The 19,140-nt window shown below is 36.4% G+C and overlaps 1 protein-coding gene and 1 pseudogene across 3 annotated transcripts in view; both read left to right on the forward strand.

Moving 5' to 3' along the window:
• Positions 1-19,140, forward strand: part of SPRED1 (sprouty related EVH1 domain containing 1) — a 117,972-nt gene that overhangs the window by 86,000 nt on the left and 12,832 nt on the right. For all 3 annotated transcript variants that reach the window (XM_045822555.1, XM_045822556.1, XM_045822554.1), the window contains one exon: positions 8,135-8,287. In XM_045822555.1, coding sequence (XP_045678511.1) covers positions 8,135-8,287 — 153 coding nt within the window. The remainder of the gene's footprint in view (positions 1-8,134; positions 8,288-19,140) is intronic.
• Positions 1,082-2,936, forward strand: LOC123808147 (annotated as a pseudogene).

Genomic DNA, 19,140 nt, shown 5'->3' on the forward strand with positions numbered 1-19,140 from the left:
AATGAGAAAAGAAAAAAAAAAACCTTCAAGATGATGTTTACCGGTTTGTAGAGATGGGGTTTGCAAACACGGAGAAAAACATAGGAGCTATTTGTTATATTGGCTATATTCTCTTTCTCAAGTTGTATGACAAATATTTACCTTCCTATCAATTAGACAGATAGAATCATGTCATATTGACAGTTCTGCACCTAGCTTTTTTTCATTTAACAGTGTCTCATGAGTGCTGCATACAGATCTTTTTAATGTCAGCATAGAATTGTCATATATTTATATAATAATTTTTAAACCAATTCCCTGCTGGTAATAGCCATAGGATGATTTTCCTTTTACCTTTTTTGTTAAAAATAGTGCTACCATGATCATTTCTACACGTATCTCTATGGTTACCCTCCCAAAGTAGAACTGCACTTCCCCAGCAGTGCACGAGCATTCCTGTTCCTCCATACTCTTGGCAACATTGCATATTATTTATCTTTTCCATCTTTCTAATCTGTATAAAAACTGACATTATATTTTTGTCTTTAACTGAATGAAATTCAACATCTTTTTCTGTATTCATTGTCTATTTTTGCCCCTATGGAGTAAAATTGGACTTATATCTTGCGTTTTCAGGGGGACAGGTTTTCACAGGGACAGGTTTTGTGTCTGTGAAGCTTTCGTGTATTTTTTGAAATTGTTCCTAAGACAAGACTAATTGTCTTTTATCACTAGTATGTGCAGTGTCTCCTAATACAGCCTTATAATTGGAAATTTTAGAAGGGTTCTATATAGAAAAACCAATCTTTTATACTTTTATGCTTATGGTAAAATAACATTATATAATATTTAACACTAAATATTTCCCCACATAGTAGATACTATTCATAATCCTGATTTCAAGTGACCACTCAGTATTCTGTTAAGTAGGCATAGCATAATTTACTTAACTAAGTCTTAGTTGGGGGCATTAGATTATTTCTTTAACTATCAAAAATAATTGAGAAGCTGTTGGCTTTTGGCATGTGTCAGGTGGTGTCTTTCCACAAAATTTCCCCTCAAATCATCTGGAATTGTCCTTGTAGCTAGAACAGTGAGCAGAATGAGTATCTCACAGGACAAGAATGGGACCAATAAGAGAGAACCCCTTTTGAGGTGTTGGGTGCACAGAAGGATTTGGAGCCTGCTATTGGTGGAGTTCTCCAGGCTGAATGGCAAATAAAGCTAACTTGCAAGAAATCAAAGCCCACATTCACAGCTGCAAAAAGCCCATCACTTGGAATGCCTTCGAAGCCCTGAGGTTGTGTGAACAAATAGATCTCATCTATCAGCTTGAAGAAGAGACACTTCAGCAGCAGGTCCAACAGCTCTGCCTGTTACTGGGCCAGTTCAGTTATCTTATTCTTCAAGTGGAATGCACCCAAAACAAGCACCTGGACAATCAAGTCTCTGTGTGCCTGGAGAAACTGAGCAGCTTGTCTCTCAAACCTGAAGATTAGACTCTCTTACTCTTTGAAGCAGACACAACTGCTCTGCACCAGGCCATTACTGCATTTGAGTCCCTCAAGACCATCTACATTCCTGAACAGTTGATGGCTCGTACTAGGTCATCAGATATTGGATCATTCATGGAGCAAAAGTTAGCATTTAGTACTGCAGGTGTTCTTTTTAGTGAATGGCTCCTTGGAAGCAAACATGCCAGTGGTCATCAGGCTTCTTACACACCCTGCACCAATCTCTAGGACTGGCTCACCCAAAATCAGACCTTGGAGAATAGTTAGACTTCTGCCAGAGCCTGCGATTTCTTTCATAATGTCTGGAGCAACCTTTCAAGGGCTTGGAAAACTGGTTCCACAAGAGGCAGCAACAAGAAGTTTCTGAAAAACCAAGTTACCAAAAGGGTAACAATTATTCTACCTCCAGTTCTTACTCCATAGATACCTAAAAGGTTGAAAATCTAGAGCTCCTCAATCAAGGTGAGGTGGATTTTTCTGATTGGCTGGTGAATCCCCAGGAATCAAAAAAACTGGGAAAACCTGGGAATGGCAGCTGTGAAACCAGTGAGAACTTTAAGCCCTTGTTCTAGGTGTTCCAGGAGTCTTATAGAGTGAATGATTGGATTGTCGAGCCTGGTTCCTGTACCAGTTGTTGGGGCAACCAGCCCTAAGGAGTGGAGACTGAAAGCTTGGGTGATCTGAAGTGCTTGAATGACCACATGGAGGTCAAGAACCCCTTACCTGCTCCTAGCATGATAATTGAGGATTGACTTGTACCAGAACCATTAGGACACAATATGAAGTAAAGGAGGTCTGTCTGCAAAGCCAAGGAGCCCTGTACAAACTTTGCAGTGTATTGTGATGAAAATTGTGAGAAGGAAGCTGTTTGTAAATGGCTGCTGGAGAAAGAAGCAAAAGGAAAAAAAAATGGTATGCCTGTGGAGTCTAACCTGAATCTGAGAAGTATATAGATTCCCTTCATATGTACGTATGTGGCTCTGTCCTTTGAGAAAAGAGGCAACGTAACAAGCTAAGATGCCAAAGGCAATGGCTCTTTGGAGAATTGCTAATTCCTTTAAAGTGATAAGGAACAGTACTTTGTCAGTGCTCATCACATCCTAATGCAAAGAAGGATGTACCAAGAAAGTGCCTAGTACTGAGGACAGAACTGGCAAACAAAAGCTTATGAACCCTGTGGCCACTTCCTGGTGTCCCTTTAATACAGCTGACTGGGTCTTGCCAAGAAAGAAGACAGGAAACCTCAGCCAGTTATCCTCAGGAGAAGATAAGTAGCTACTTCCAAAGAAGGCCAAGAAAGTGTTACTTAATTCACCCCTACAGGAGAAATACAGCTTTCCCCAGGCTGTTAATAGCCTCCCAGCAGCTTGTGATCTCTTTGCCTCTGTGCAGCTTAAAGATGACAAAGAAAAGTGGTTGTATCGAACTCCTCTACAGATGTGAAGAAATGGAGTACTAGAATCAAGCACCTTTTCTGCAAATTATCACACTTCCCATGATGAGCCAAGTGACTGCAACTTGCCAAAAAGTATTGTTTCTGGGTGTGACCAGTCAGCTTAGTTCTTTTCCTGCCTAATTTTGAACTAGTAAAGAGAAATACGTCATCAAATTATGAGTTACTGTGTAAAAGAAAAGGGCTATTTATTGATGCTGAGGTGATTCATTTTCTTCTTACAGAGTACTAACTAAATTCACCCCTAGTTTGGAAATACAGCATCTTGGTGAATATTTCTTTCATACGCCTCTATGGCTCCTTAGATTAGGTTGTTACTAGTACATTAAAGCACTGTAGTTTTTTTTTAAATATATTTTATTGATTATGCTATTAGAGTTGTCTCATTTCCCCCTTCACTCCCCTCCACCCTGTATACCCTCTCCCACCCACACCCCCCCTTTAGTCATGTCCATGTGTCATACTTAAAATTTCTTTAGCTTCTACATTTCCCATACTATTCTCACCCTCCCCCTATCTATTTTCAACCTACATTCTGTGCTACTTATTCTCTGTATCCTTTCCCCCTCTCTCCTCCTCCCACTCCCCTGTTGCTAACCCTCCATGTGATCTCCATTTCTGTGGTTCTGTTCCTGTTCTAGTTGTTTGCTTAGTTTCTTTTGGTTTTGCTTTAGGTGTGGTTGTTAATAATTGTGAGTTTGCTGTCCTTTTACTATACGTGTTTTTTCTTTATCTTCTTTTCTTAGATAAGTCCCTTTAACATTTCATAAAATAAGGGCTTGGTGATGATGAGCTCCTTTAACTTGACCTTATCTGAGAAGCACTTTATCTGCCCTTCCATTCTAAAGGAAAGCTTTGCTGGATAGAGTAATCTGGGATATAAGTCCTTGTCTTTTATGACTTGGAATACTTCTTTCCAGCCCCTTCTTGCCTGTAAGGTCTCTTGAAAAATCAGCTGACAGTCTAATGGGAACTTCTTTGTAGGTTACTGTCCCCTTATCTCTTGCTGCTTCTAGGATTCTCTCCTTCATTTTTACCTTGGCTAATGTAATGATGTGCCTTGGTGTGTTTCTTCTTGGGTCCAACTTCTTTGGGACTCTCTGAGCTTCCTGGGTTTCCTGGAAGTCTATTTCCTTTGCCAGAATGGGGAAGTTCTCCTTTATTATTTGTTCAAATGCATGCTCAATCTGTTGCTTTTCCTCTTCCCCTTCTGGTATCCCTATAATTTGGATGTTGGAATGTTTAAAGGTGTCCTGGAGGTTCCTAAGCTTCTCATTTTTTTTAATTCTTAGTTCTCCATTCTTTCCTGTTTGTTTGTTTGTTTGTTTGTTTTTTTCTTCCTTCGGGTGCACTTTATTGGTTTGAGTCCCTGTTTCCTTCCCATCACTGTTGGTTCTCTGTGTATTTTCCTTCATTTCAGTTATTGTAGCCTTCATTTGTTCATCTAATGTGTGCCCAAAATCAACCAATTCTGTGAGCTTCCTGATCACCAGTGTTTTGAACTGTGCATCTGGTAGATTGGCTATCTCTCTCTCTCTTAAAATGATGAGTCCTGGGGCATTGATCTGTTCTTCTGTTTGAGACATGTCTCTCTCTCTCTATTATTTATTTATTTATTTTTGGGTCTGGTCGCTCCTGTTATGGTGAGGGGCGGAGCCTTAGGTGTTCACCAGGGCTGGGCACCCCAGTTGCTAGATTGTGACATTGTATGTGGGGGCGGAGGCGGGGGGGCGGGGAACAATGGCGGTAGCTCCATTCTCCTGGGATCTCAGTCCCTTCTCTGGGATCCTGGGTTGCGCTCTCTGCCCTGGTCCACAATTGCTGCCTCACTGGGTCCGCCAGCTGCCGCTGGTGTACTCAGGGTCCACCCGCTGCGATTTTGTGTGCCCCAGATGCCTTACACGCTCCCAGTTGCTTTTTGTGCCAGTTCTCACTGTTCTCTGCCCCGCAACCTGCACCTGGCTACTCCTCTCCGCCCCTCCTTCCAGTCTGGACGAATTGGTCTATTTCAACTTCTTGGCTGTCCGGCTTCCATTCAGATAAATTCTCTATCAGTTCTGGGTGTTATTCTACCTCTAAATTGTTGTTGTTCTAATCTTGGTTGTGGTGGAGGTACGGTGCGTCCACTTATGCCTCCATCTTGCCGGAAGTCCCCAAGCACTGTAGTTTTAAAAATAAAATAGTTCTATAATCAAGATGTTGATTAAAGCTAGTAAAACTTCCTTGAAAAATAATAATTCTGAGAAAAATATATTGTTCCTAAATCTTTTTTGATGTAGTACGGTTTTTTTTTCCCTTAGCACTAGATTCAAGGAGTGGTCAAAATATGTGAATGTTTTAAGTTTTTGATACATTTTATTAAAACAGTTTTTCAGAAGTTGTTATTGCAGATTTTACTCTTGTGTATAGAATTAGCAACAGGTAAGAATGGCCATTTTTCTCTATCATCACTTTTTTTAAAAGTTTTGTTAATTTAATATATAGCTGAACTTATAACTTACTGAGAGATAATTAAGTAGTAGGAAAATACTCTTTTCCAGTTTAGAATTCTCTAAAAATGTTAATTTGTTTCCCAAAATTTATGCATAACATGTGCCTTATAAATTGTAGCTCTGCATTTTCAAACAGTGAAGGTTTTTGTTTCTTGTTTTCATTATGTCAAATACCTGAAATATGTTTTAGTTATTTTATATGCTGAGACCCATTTAGGTGAGTAGTTGAATTCACTGTGATAAGAAATATTTTGAGTTAGTTAATAGGTTAATTTTCGCTATTTTGGTGAAAAATTTTAAACTACTTTTGATACCCAAATACACGTATTTTTGTTTAATAACAAAACAGGAAACACTTGGGATATTTCTCTTTAAAAAAATACATGTGTTTAGTCTTAATCAAAATGAAATGCATTGCAGTTTAATATATGGAATATAAGTAGAATTAACCCAATTCAGTACAGTAAAACACTGAATTATATAACCACTTTATGTTTGTTTAGGTACAGATTTTAAAGTAAGCTTTATTTATATCTTATAATTCTTAATTGAATTTTCAATTAGATTAAAATTCAGTAAAGACAACCTGATCCAAATAGTTGTCACCATGAAAAGCATAGTTACTTTATAATTACTACTGATACAAGTATTGCAATTCGTGCTTTTTTGTAGTTTTTAATCTCTTAGATATCTTTTTTTTTTTAATCCTCACCTGAGGACATGTGTATTGGTTTGGAGGGGTGGGTAGAAAGAAACATTGATGTGAGAGAAAAACATCCATCAATTGCCTGTTGTACGCTTTCTCACCACGGATTGAGCCCACAACCTTTTGGTTTCCAGGATGATGCTCCAACTAATGGAGCCACCCTGCCAAGGTTCTTTTGAATACCTTAACTAACCCCAAGATTTTTAGTACAAATTGTACACCCAATTTATAATAATAAATTGTGATTCAGAGAAGTGCATTGCTTAAATTTTATACCCTAATTGGATGAGGTTTCAACCTAAGCTTTTTTTCCCAGGGGTGTCCAATTTGTGGGACTGAAGGCTGCATGTGGCTCAGAATGGCTATGAATGCAATCCAGCACAAAATTGTAAATTTTAAAACATTATGAGATTTTTTTATTACGTGTTGCAATGTATTTAATGTGTGGCTCAAGAGAACTCTTCTTCCAGTGTGGCGCAGAGATGCCAGAAGGTTGGACACCCTTAAACTTTTTCTCCCCCTGAGTGTTTTCTGCTATTTAGTTTGCTTAATTTTGTTCAGTTACTTGAGTTATTTATTTTAAGAATTCTCTGGAACAAATAAATATGTTTTTACTCTTTCAAATTTTAATCATGTGTTTTGAAAGAATATTTGCTGGATACCAGTATTCAGCCAAATCCTTTCCAATAATTTTGCATTAATTGTTGTGACACATTTGGACAACTGCTATGAAAATCAGCTAAATAGCAATTAACTGCCTTCAATCTATTTAGTTTTAAATAACAGATTCTTATATATTTTAAGTTTAATTTTGCTCTCCCTGATAAAATAACAGCTTTTAGTTTTCAGAACATTTTCATATGTATTATCCTCTCACTAAGTCCTTGTAATCCATGTCATGAAACAGTATAGGAATTACAATTATTTGAAAATTGAGGCTCTTGGGTTCCGAAGAAATTAAATAACACAAGGTTACTTTGTTCCAGAAGAAAGACTAGAACTTGCATTTGTAAACTTAAAATATCATAGCCATTTAATGAATTTTATGACTTAATTTTAGAAGTAATACCAAAATTTTTAAATGTGTTTTTTAATTTAACAAAAGCTTATAAAGTTTGTACCTTCAAAATAGCCCCTAATTCTAAATTGGTTTAGAATGAGCCAGTGAAAGTGTTTTTGTCATTTTTAATTGGCTGTCACTGCTTCTTCCCAAATAATTACATAGTAATGGGAAGAGTTACAGCAAGTAGTCATCTCACTTCTTTTTTTAAAAAAAGAAACAATTAAAACTCTTTTAGGACTTTTTGTTTTGTAGTATGCTAAGCATCACTTATTTAACATTTATTTCTCAGAAATTAGTCTTTATTAAATTTTAAAAGCAGGTTTTTGACTGAGCTCATTTCCTTCCTCTGAGTCTCATGTGATTTTAATCATTTGAAATAATCAACAAGTTCAGGCTACTTAGTTCATTCACTACTCAACAAGGTCATGACTACTATCTTCTTTTGACTTCCTGTTGCTACATAGTACAGAACAGTTCCTAGTGTACATACCTTTCTTTTAACTTGCAAAAGAACACTTGCTGATTTGTACTTTCTTCCTAATATTTTCTTCATTTTCTGTGTACAGTATCATTTTTAATTACAACTTAAAGGCTTCATTATAAATAGATATCTCTCTTACATGACATGGTTAGTCTTCCTGTTCTTCCTAAGTTGTTCTCTGTAAGAAAGCCCAGTTTGCTCATGAAGTTGTTTTTTTTGTTTGTTTGTTTTGGGGTTTGTTTTTTTTTTTTTTTGATATATATATATTTTATTTTGACATGGCTCCCTAATTATGTACATTTGAGTTTTGGGAATTGCTATTCATAGTGGTGGTAATGGTACATTCTTACGGATTTGCTGAATACATTCTTACTGATTTGTTAGAGTGAAAGTATCTTAATTTTTTGTATCCTGGTAACTAATGAGTTGGGGATTGTTCCCATTAGGCAACTGAAGAGGATACTCCCAGTTCTCTAGTGAAAGATCATCTTTTCCAGCAAGAGACAGTTGTTACCAGTGAGCCTTATAGAATCTCAAGACCTTCTCCCTTTGAAGATTTGAATGCTAGAAGAGTCTACTTGCAAAGCCAAGCCAATCAGGTGAGAAGCTAAATATTTTCCAGTGTGTTACTCACATGCATAGACGTTGGACGTGTTAGACAAGGATGTTAAGGCCATCTGCCCTTTATCAGAAAAAATTAACAAATAACAATAGAAACCCAGGAGAATATGATTTATAATGAATCAAATCCAGAAGGAGACAATAAATATGTAGGTCATAAAGTCCCCTAGAGCTGTAATAATTGAGCCATAAATTTGACTTTAAATTTTTCAGTGACAAAGGTGACAAGGAGGAATGTATCAGTTACAATGCTTGTCCACTATCTGAATTCATGTAGTTCAAATCCTACCCATTCTGTCTACAAAATCAAAGGCCAATCAAAATGGTTTTTTAAAAAGTTTTAAAATATCTGCTGCTGCTTAATAGATAGTATCTGTAACATGTGTTAGTGTCCAATGACATAGTGGCTATACCTCAAGCCCAGTGGATTTTTATTGAATGATTAAATACTATATGATTTCCCTCATATGTGAAATCTAATGAACAAACTGAACTAACAAACAAAACAGAAACAGACTCATAGATGGAGAGCAAGATTACAGCTGCAGGGATGGAGGTAGGGAGTACAGGGATTAAGCAAAAAGGAAAAAGGATACATGGACAACAGTGTGGTGGTTGCTGGGTGGTGGAGGGTATGAGGGGACTAAATGTGATGGAAAAAATACAATAAAGGTAAAATCAAAAAAATAAATGTAGAAATTTAAAAAGTAAAAAGAGCTAAATGCCTGCCAGTACTATTTCATTGCAAATCTACAGTAATTCTCTGTCTGCTGTGTTAAGTAGTGGGATGAAATCCAAACAGGAATGACACTGGAAATCCAGACTCTGTGCAGGGAAGAATAGCCATTTACAAAATCACTTTAGAGCATTGACCTTTCTTTCTTATAAAAAATATAAAGCATACATTGTAGTTCTCCTAATGTCTAATTCATTGGCTTTCTGTGGTTGTAGGAAAACTGTAATTTTATCATATTGTTAGAAATTTATTTCTGGTCCTGGTCGGTGTAGCTCTGTTGTTTGGAGCATCATCCCATAACCAAAAGTTTACAGGTTTGATCCCCAGTTCATGCACAGGCGTGGCTTGTGCAGCCCCTGGTCCTGCCTCAAACAAAACCTGGTCCCAGCAAATCAGGAGGCAACCAATCCATGGTTCTCTCTTGCATAGATGTTTCTCTCTCTCTCTTCCTCTCTATCTCTTGAATAGAGAGATAGAGAGGATATCCTTGGGTGAGGATAAAATCCTTGGGTGAGGATAAAAAAAGAAAATCCAAAAAAAAGTTTATTTCTGTTGTTTAAAAAGAAAGCTCATTCATATTCATGCACACATTGATATGTATGTCATATATATGCATATGACGAATGTTAGAACACCTGTGTGCCAGGCTTCTATTCTAAGCCCTGGCAATAGCTATGAGCAAGACTGAGATGAGCCTCACAAAGGATATAAAGGATATAAAGGAATATATCCTTTGGAGCTGTGAGGGAGATAGATAAATAATTTTTATAACCAGTATTATTTCAGAGTGTAATAAGTGCTAAGAAACAAAGTAATTGGAAATGGAATAGAACAGAAAGGCCTATGTGGCTATAGTTTAGTGAATTAAGGTGATAATAAATACTACAAGTTACAATTAGAGAACCTGGTGGTGTTTGGATAGTGTAGGTTGTTGAGAGGGTTTGGAATGTTGTTTTGGTTTTAATGGAAGTTTTTCGAAGCTTTTTAGTTCCTAATAAAGGCCTCATTTGCATTTTTAAAACATAGCTGCTATGTGGAGAATGGATAGTTAGAATATGGTCATGGGTGGAATTAAGACCATTTCGTCTAGTTAAACGATCTTGGTAATTTGAACTAGGTAGAGATGATGAGAAATGGTTGAATTGAGAATGACTTCTTAGGAAGGGGGAAAAAAACCACTTCATACTGGATTACACCTGGAATATGAGGGAAAGAGGAGTCAATGATAACTTCCGAGTTTGAGGTCCAAGCAGTCGAGTGGATGAAAATGCTGTTACCTGGGATGGAAAAGTTTGGGGAAGACTATCTCTGTCACCACCAATATTATACCACTGCCACTTCCTGCTTTTGTCAGGGAACATAAGGTGATTTGCCTAATCTCAAAGGGTTATGTGTTAGAGACCACAGGCATTTTAGAACATGTCGTCACTTATATTCTGAATAATGTATGTCACAATTAAGTACACTATCATGATTATTAGTGGCTGTAAAAGACATGACTTGTTCTGACAGCCAGTCCAAATGATACAAAATTTTAAAAGTCAAGAAAAAGTAAATAAAAGCAGGACTTGAAGTAATAAAAATTTAAACATTTTAAACTAAATTTAAACCAAAAACTGAGAAATTGAAGGTAAAAGTATGACAAAGAATAGATAGAGTGGAGTATAAAGACAAATTTCCCAAACTTGTGTGGAGTAGGAAATTAAAAGTGTAAAATCTTAAAGAAAAACAGTTTAAAAAGGAAAACAATAAAACAATTATTTAAAAAACAAAAATTTTAAGAAGTAGAGCAGTAAGAGGGATAAATGATAGATTTAAGAACAATGAAAAGAAAAATATTTTCTAAACATTATGGTGATTTGAAATAGTCTGAAAATAGCCCTGGCTGGTGTTGCTCAGTAGATTGAGTGCTGGCCTGAGAATCAAAGGGTCACCAATTCAATTCGCAGTCAGGGCACATGCCTGGGTTTCTGGTCAGGTTCCCACTAAGGGACGTGCAAGAGGCAACCACACATTGATGCTTCTCTTCCTCCCTCCCCCTCTAAAAATAAATAAATATTTTTTTTAATTTTAAAAAATGAAATCGCCTGAAAATATAAGTTGAAGAAATTATATACATCCTAAGATACTGTTTCTAATTTTGTTGTGGTTACTGTTGCTGCTTGTTTTAATGTAAAACAGGTAGGACAGAGCAAATAGTTAATATGTTTTATTGTCGTTGCCATTTATGTAAAACAAGCCATAGATTGGTATGGAATTTGACCTCTTAAATCTTTAGGGTTCCTTGAAAAGGATGACATGACAGGGTGAATTGTGCTCAAGTAGAGAGTTAAAGGAACCCAGCAGGTCAGATCAGAACACTTGGTATTTCAGCCTTTGCCTCAGGTTAGGTCCAGTAGTTGGCTAGCTCTCGGGTTGGAGGGAGGGGGGTGCACATGCTTGCGAGCATGCAGATATGTTTGTGAACATGTGTGTTCGTTTTGGTGGAAGGAGCATGGTAATTGATATGATTGGTGGGCTGCTGTGTTGATCTGGCATAAAGACAAGCCTAATTCCAGGGGTAGCACTGCTAGTTCTCTTCTGAGTGAATTAAGCAGTCTGTAAACATTTATTTTCATCGTGATCTTACTGGATTCATGACTTAGTAAAACAGGTTAAATTCTAGCAAACTTTAATGCTGTTATGGCCATGGTATCCCCCTTGTTTTCTAAGTAAAGTTTTTAACCCTCCAGGAACTTTGGTCACTCCAAGAAAGTGGGTCTCAGCAAGAGTCACAGTAACAGTGTGAATCCTGTTATCTAAATTTTTGTGATGATTATCCTAAGTATTTCTCATGATAAGATAGTTTTAAATTATTTTTACTTAACTAAAATTTCACTTTTCCTACTCACATCACATTTTATAGCCCCTTTCACTTTTGTATTGGCCATTTTGAAACACAGTAGTTTTGTCATCAATTCTCAGGATGAATTTTTTCTTCTCAAAAGACAAGCGAATGCTCCTGTTTCTTTGATAGTATTTGATTGTCTTATTTCTTCTTCTGTCAAACACATGAGTGTTTCTGTTCCCCACCACTTTGGAACTGCAATATATACTGATATTTTTGACGTTTTTCCTCTAATGTATTGCAGAAGAAATGGCATATGAAGTAGCATAATGAAACCTGTTAGTATTCCTGCCAGTTGTTTTCCATTAACTTCTACAGAAAATAAAAATATCACTGAAAGCAACACTCAGATTTCTGAGAATCATTCTACTTTTACTTTGGGGAGGGTGACTCTCATTTTCAGACTAGCTGTTAAAGTGTTCTGTGTTTTTATGTTTAATGATTTATTCCACCTTTATAATTGTCTCAGGAAATGGAGAAGATTGTTAAAAATAAGAATGAAATTTTATAGTCCTTTGGTGCTTTACTAAATGCTTTTGAGTCCAATATTTTATTTGAACAAAGCGAAAATCTTTAGTTTTTACCAGTGAAGAAATTCATGCATAGAATCATCAAGTGCCTGAACAAAGTCACTAGATTAGTAATTGTTGAATTACTGAAATTCTGATGTTATTTAGAAATGGTAAGTAAGCTTCCTCCTCCTTTTTATTCTAGCTCAGATTAAAATGTTTCCCTTTATGGCATATAGGCAGCTTTATACTTCATTAAATCTGATGATTATAGTTTTTAATCTTTATCATAGCTGGTGCCCACTCTGTGCTGAGTACTGTTTAAAGCACTTACGTAGTTCATTTTAATTCTCACGACAACCACTATGACAAACTGCCTCATTTTGGGGGTAGAAATTATCTATAGTTTATTCATTTTTGTCTAAGCTTATTATGAAATATTACAAGAAATGCAGGAAAAATTTATATTAAGATATTGGCACCAGAAGAGGGAGAAAAAGGTAATTCTAAACCCATTTTACTTTGAGCAATATCATAGCAAGAATAAAAGCAAAAAGTAATCTGTATATCCTTTTCAGGAATTGGGGTCATCAGAACATTATGTGTAGTTATATTTGTTCATAATCTTCAAGAATTCTTAGGGCATAAGGCATTTTAAGTCTTGGGATACCCACTTGAACACTTTTAAATACTGTACAAAATATGTTTTAACATCTTGAGTAATGGGCAGAAAAACTCATCCTCTGGGAAGAGAGAATTGAAATACACACATCCTAAACTAAGTCATGGATTGATACAGTTGAGTGAGAAGAGAAAACCTAGTGAATGTAACACAAATTTACAGTAGACTAATATTCATCATCCAGATCCTGGGAGTTTGCTTGCCCTACCTTCTTTAGCTGAGGGAACTATAAACTTGTAGTTTTTTTTTTTTTTGTTTATTTGTTTGTCTGATTGATGGGAGGGGAAAAGAACTGAACTCTTCTTCCAAAATGGTGGTGATGGTAGTGGTGCGGTGGTTGAGGCAGTCACCATGTGGGAAAGTACACAACGATGCTAGATAACTGCAGGGAGGGAAGCGAACCGTGTTTGGCAGAGAGCCCTTAGCAGGGGAATTTTGACCATGGCTTCAAAATTCCGATGAGCCAGCCAGGCTGTCTGAATCTGAATTCCAGCTTCCTTTCTACTGATACTTTTCTTTACCTCCAAGATTGATGAAACAGAGAAACAAGGGTTACATTGTATGAGTTTGCATAACTAGATGTTTAAACATTTGCTGATGTCAAAATAAGTGAACTTAGTTGTTTAGTATAATATAATAAATCTTATAAATTAAATCTATAATAAATATAGATTTAATAAATAAGTATTGCAGGAGTTTTCTTGACAGGAATAATGCACAGTTGCATTTAGCACAGTACTGTTAGCATTGTGTACCGGTTGTTCATTTGGATGTCACCCAACAGGTCTCACAGGACGAATTTTCCTTAGTACAGAATCTGGCCTTCAACTCACAGATCAGAAACCTTATTTTGTCGTGATATCAAGGCTGGAGTCATCTTTCAAATATTAAAACAACCAAGTTTAAGAAAGATATATAAAAGTCATAATGTGAAATTTAATTTAAGCACTGACTAGTGTGGTTCAGTTGTTTGGGCGTCATGCTGCAAAATGAAAGGTTGCAGATTTGGTCCTCAATCCGGGCACGTATGAGAGGCAACCAGTTAATGTTTCTCTCTCACATCGATGTTTCCTTCTCCTCCTCCCTCCCTTCCCTTCTCTCTAAAAATAAATAAGTAAACTCTAAAAAATTGTAATTTAAGCCCATCATGTGGATTGTAATACTCATAGCAGCTTGTTTGGTACATTGTCTGCATAAAGTAGATCTTCATGAGACACTGTATGGTTGCCTAAAGGTAGCTTTGTCTGTGTGTACCCTCAGCAGAATAATTAAATGCTCTGAATGTTTAATTGCATTTGACTGGAATAGCTCTACAGACCCTTCTCCACAAGAGAGGAACAGCCTTACCAAAAGAACTAGACTACCTCAATGTCAAGAAATATGACGAATCTAAGATTTTATTTAAAATCTTCTAAGTTAAAAGCTAACTTAAAATCTATGAAGTTAACTCGCCGGCTGTATGGATGCTGCCAGGAGGCTAGTAGATCAGGGACAAAGGACTTCATTGCTCATAGTACAACAAAGAACCTTGAGCTTCAGGTTTGTGTTGGTTCCCCTTGGTTCCCCTTGCCTCCCGAGGCCCGCGGGAATGGCGCTGAGCTGCTCAGGTGGATGTGACACACACAGTGTGAAGGCCTGAGCCTCGGGAACCCAAGTCTTTCCTGATGGGCAATAAGCCTGCCTGACTTTAATCATGGAGGGAGACTGCTTTTGTTATACTGGACACAAAACAACCTAACTTCAAAGGGGAGACACTATGTCTTTCAAGGGTTTCTCTAAACACACATCTTTGAAAAGACAGCCTGAAACAAAGGCAGACTGTGCCTCTCTCTGCCCACTAGATCTGCAGGAGACCCATGGAGAATTGTCACTAAGAGTGGCTTTAGGTGTCTTTTTACTTCAGTGTTTGTTTTTGACTCCACGGGCTATTTAAATCTTTTAGATGGATAGGTACATTCTTTTAAAATGCTAATGCTCTCATTCAGTTTTTAGTTCAGTCTAATAGGCCTAGAAGCTATTATGGCTCCTTTACTAAATTTTGCTTACTTTCAAGTTCCTGGAGGACATTTCACTGTAGAGAAATAAGAACACATGTATCAATCAGCTTATGATCAAAAATTTATGACATATTCAATACATAGAAAATAAGACATGTAATAAACACCCCCATTCCTATCTACTTGACTTCATCCCTAGAGGTTACCATTACCTTGGATTTTGTTTGCTTAGATTTCCCGTGCTTTTTAATACTTCTCCCACAGAATTTATTTTTTTTTCTGCCAGTGGATATTTCAGTTGTTTCCATAATTTTGCTGTTAGGCATACTGCTAGTACAAACTTTCTTGTCCCCAGCTATTCATGCGTGAGTTTTTTTAAGGCTGTATAGGAATGGGCTTTTGAGGTTGATGTGCTACAAAAGTCTCTGGGGTAAATTAGTCTACAGCAGTGGTCCCCAGCCTTTTTGGCACCAGGGACCAGTTTCGTGGAAGACATTTTTCCCCAGGGGTGGAGGGGATGGTTTTGGGATGATTCAAGCACATTACATTAAAGCTCACCTCCTGCTGTATGGCCCAGTTCCTAACAGGCCCGGACTGGTGCTGATCCACAGCTGGGAGTTTGGGGACCTCTGGTCTGTAGGATTCATGTGTTCCGTGAGTACAAGAGATGTATATTGAGGATTTGAAAGACTATAGAAATAGCTGTGGTTGTTCCTTTGCAAACTGATTTTAACTACATGTTCTTATATTTTATAATAACCTTGTTACTAAGTAATAAAATTTTCAGTGTCACTTCTCCGTTTTCAGTTTTATTTGTGGCAATATTTCTGAGTTCATGGTTGCTTTTCACTCCCTGTAGGGGTTTGGTGAACAGACATTCTCAATTTTAATGCAATTGAATTTATCATTCTTTTCCTGGTGGTGGTTTATAAATGCCTCCCTATCATTTCAAAGATTTTCTCTCTATTTTGGTCTAAAAGTTTTAGTTTTGCCTATAACCCAGTTTAAAATGATTTCTCTTCTTTGAGAGGAATCCAGTTTAATTTTTACCATGTGTATAATTAATTGCTTCAGCACCATTTATTGGAATCTTTCCACCACTGGTACAGAGTGCTGTGTCTCTGTCATGTATCAGGTTTCCACATTTGTTGAGACCCATTTCTGGTCTCTCTGGTCTGATCTGTTGGTCTGCTTTCCTGCCATCAGTGTCACCTCGTCGTCTTCTCCTTTTTAGAATTACTTTAGCTCTATAAGAAGTCTTAATATCTGTAGAGTAAGCACTCCTACCTTCTTGTTCCTTTAGATTTAAAACAGTATTTGGCTGTTTTGGAGAAAATTTAGAATCAGCTTATCAAATTTGGTGAGAAAGCCATTTGCAGCCTGCATTTTAATTGCACTGAATCTCTGTATTAGTTTGGGGGGAAATTTAGCCTTATTCATGAGTATAATCTGTCCCTCTGTTTAGCTCTTCTATAGCTCTCAATAAAGCCTTGCACTTTCTTCATGGAAAAAAATCTTTTATGAGATTTATTTCTTTGTACCATTTTGTTGTTGTTACCATTATAAACATACTCTTTTTAAAATTTCATATGACCAACTTTGAAGAAGCGTCTCCCCATGTTTTGTTCTGCTAATAAATCCCTCTGAAGACCTAGAGCAATAGCATCACACTCCTGGGGTATTGAAAGCAGTGGTGAATTAAGGGTGTGTCTTATAACATCTGTGCTTAATCAGAGTAGGGAGTCAGCATGGTCTGTTTGTCTTTTCACATAAAGATTGGATGAGAGGATTAATATTATACTATTAACTCAGTTTCAAAGTGTGTTTTGGTGCTGTTTGTGACTTTTTGTCTGAGAAGTCAAATTGGGGTAATAAGTCTAAAAGGGGACAATTTTACTTTTAAAAATAAAGCTCAGAAATATATTTAATACATAGCTTATATTTGTTTTGAGAAATGCTTCTGTTTGGGAAAAACAAAATTTCTCTCTACATCCTTTTCTATAATGCTCTTCCATTTTTTTTTTTAAAAGCTAAACAATGCTTGCTTTATTCAGGGTTTACTGTAAGTTTCTTTTTCTTCATGAAGCTTTCCTAGACCATTTAGTCATAGTAATTTCTTCCTCCATTAATTCCTGAATTCTTACATATTTCAGCTTAAGTTTTAGTTACATAACTTTTTGAAGTTTATGCCTTATCATCCTACCTGTGAGGATAAGGGCCATTTTTCTACTTTATCGTGCCTTTCATAGAGATGATGCCTCCCTGTGTACTTGTTAGGAAATCAAAATATAGTTGAATATTGAAACTAAAAGTAAAACTGAGTAGGAAGTGTCAGCTCATAATTTTTCATACTGGGTAGAAGTAACTGGACGTAGAAGAGTGGATAATAAAGATGGGTTAGAGAAAATCTCCACGATCCACTTCATCCCACGTCAGTCCTTTAGTTCTACAGCATAATTAAAATTGAAATGCTTTTGTTTCTCTTTATGGCTTATGTAATTCAAGTACTAGTGAAAGTAACATTTCAAAACTATAGGGAACAAGGTTGGGAATGAGATAACCTCTTTAGTTTTTAACCAATTTTATTAAACTTCCTTCAGTATGTAAGACACTGAATAACTGGTTCAAGTTGGATATATCCATTTCAATTCCTCTTTGAATTGAAGCACACAAACTTTTTAATTCAGAATTTTATTTTTAGGGATTTGTGGTACAGATATACTTGGGCATGTGTACTAAAGGTAAATGTATAAGGATCTTTGTTGCAATACTGTTTATAACATCTGAAGACTGGGAAAAGTATGTGTATATTAATCAGACTAGTTAAATTAACTGAAAGGCATTCATTCCATGAAATATTGAGCTGCTATTAAAAAATAAGGTTAGAAAAAAGACAAAACCAAAAAAGAAAAAAGAAAAATTTAATTAAAAAAGAATAAAGTTATAATAATTAACAGAAAAGTATCTGTGATGTATCATTAAGCATAAAAAAACAAAGCACAGTACAAAGGGTCCTATTTAAAATTTTAAAGATCCACATATATGCAGGCATGCATCTGTGTATGTAAATTAATACATAGCCATAAAGCAGAAGTTACCACTAGAGCAGTACATTTGTTTTAATTGCATACATTGACACATCATAATCATTCACAGCTATAATTTACGTTACAGTTCACTCTTAGGGTTGTGTATTCTCTGAATTTAGATAAATGTATAAGGACATGCATCTGTCATTATAGCTCATAAAAATTTTATTTTACTGCCCTAAAAATCTGTGCTCCACCTGTTCATCTCCTCCCCACACATGCTCCTGTAACCCCTGATAACCACTAATATTTTTTACTGTTTCCATGGTTTTGCCTTCAGCAGTATATCTATCATACAGTAAGAATCCAACAGTATGTAGCCTGCCGATTGGTTCCTTTTACTTAGTAATATGTGAGGTTCTTCTTTGTCTTTTCTTTTTAACACTGAATAATATTCCATTGTCTGGATGTAGCACAGTTTATTCATTCACCCCACAAATCTTGGTCGCTTCCAAGTTTTTTGACAATTATGAATAAACTTAATACAAACATTTATGTACAGGTTTTTGTGTGGACATAAGTTTTCTAATTCTTTGGGTAAATACCACGTGGTGCAGTTTCTGGGTCATGTGAAAAGAGTATCTTTCATTTTTGTAAGAAATTGCTGAATTGTCTTCCAGAGTGGCTGTTCCATTTTGTGTTTCTACCAGCAGAGTAAGGTTTTGTTGCTCCACATTCTCACCAGGATTTGGTATTGTCTTCGTTCTAGATATTGGCCATTCTAACACCTTAGGTGCTCACGGTTGTTTCATTGTAACCTGGATGAAATTCCTACGAACTTAACTCTTGTTTGTATGTTAGCCTATGGGAAAACTGGTTTTGTTATGTCATGTAGCTGCAGCTCAAGAACCTATCAGTGATGTTAAGTGAGGACATACAGTAACTGTGTAATGGTATCTTGTTTTAATTTGCATTTCCCTAATGATTTACA

Source organism: Phyllostomus hastatus, unplaced genomic scaffold, assembly GCF_019186645.2.
Source record: "Phyllostomus hastatus isolate PE091 unplaced genomic scaffold, TTU_PhHast_1.1 phas_scaffold_501, whole genome shotgun sequence".
In the NCBI taxonomy this organism is placed as follows: domain Eukaryota; kingdom Metazoa; phylum Chordata; class Mammalia; order Chiroptera; family Phyllostomidae; genus Phyllostomus; species Phyllostomus hastatus.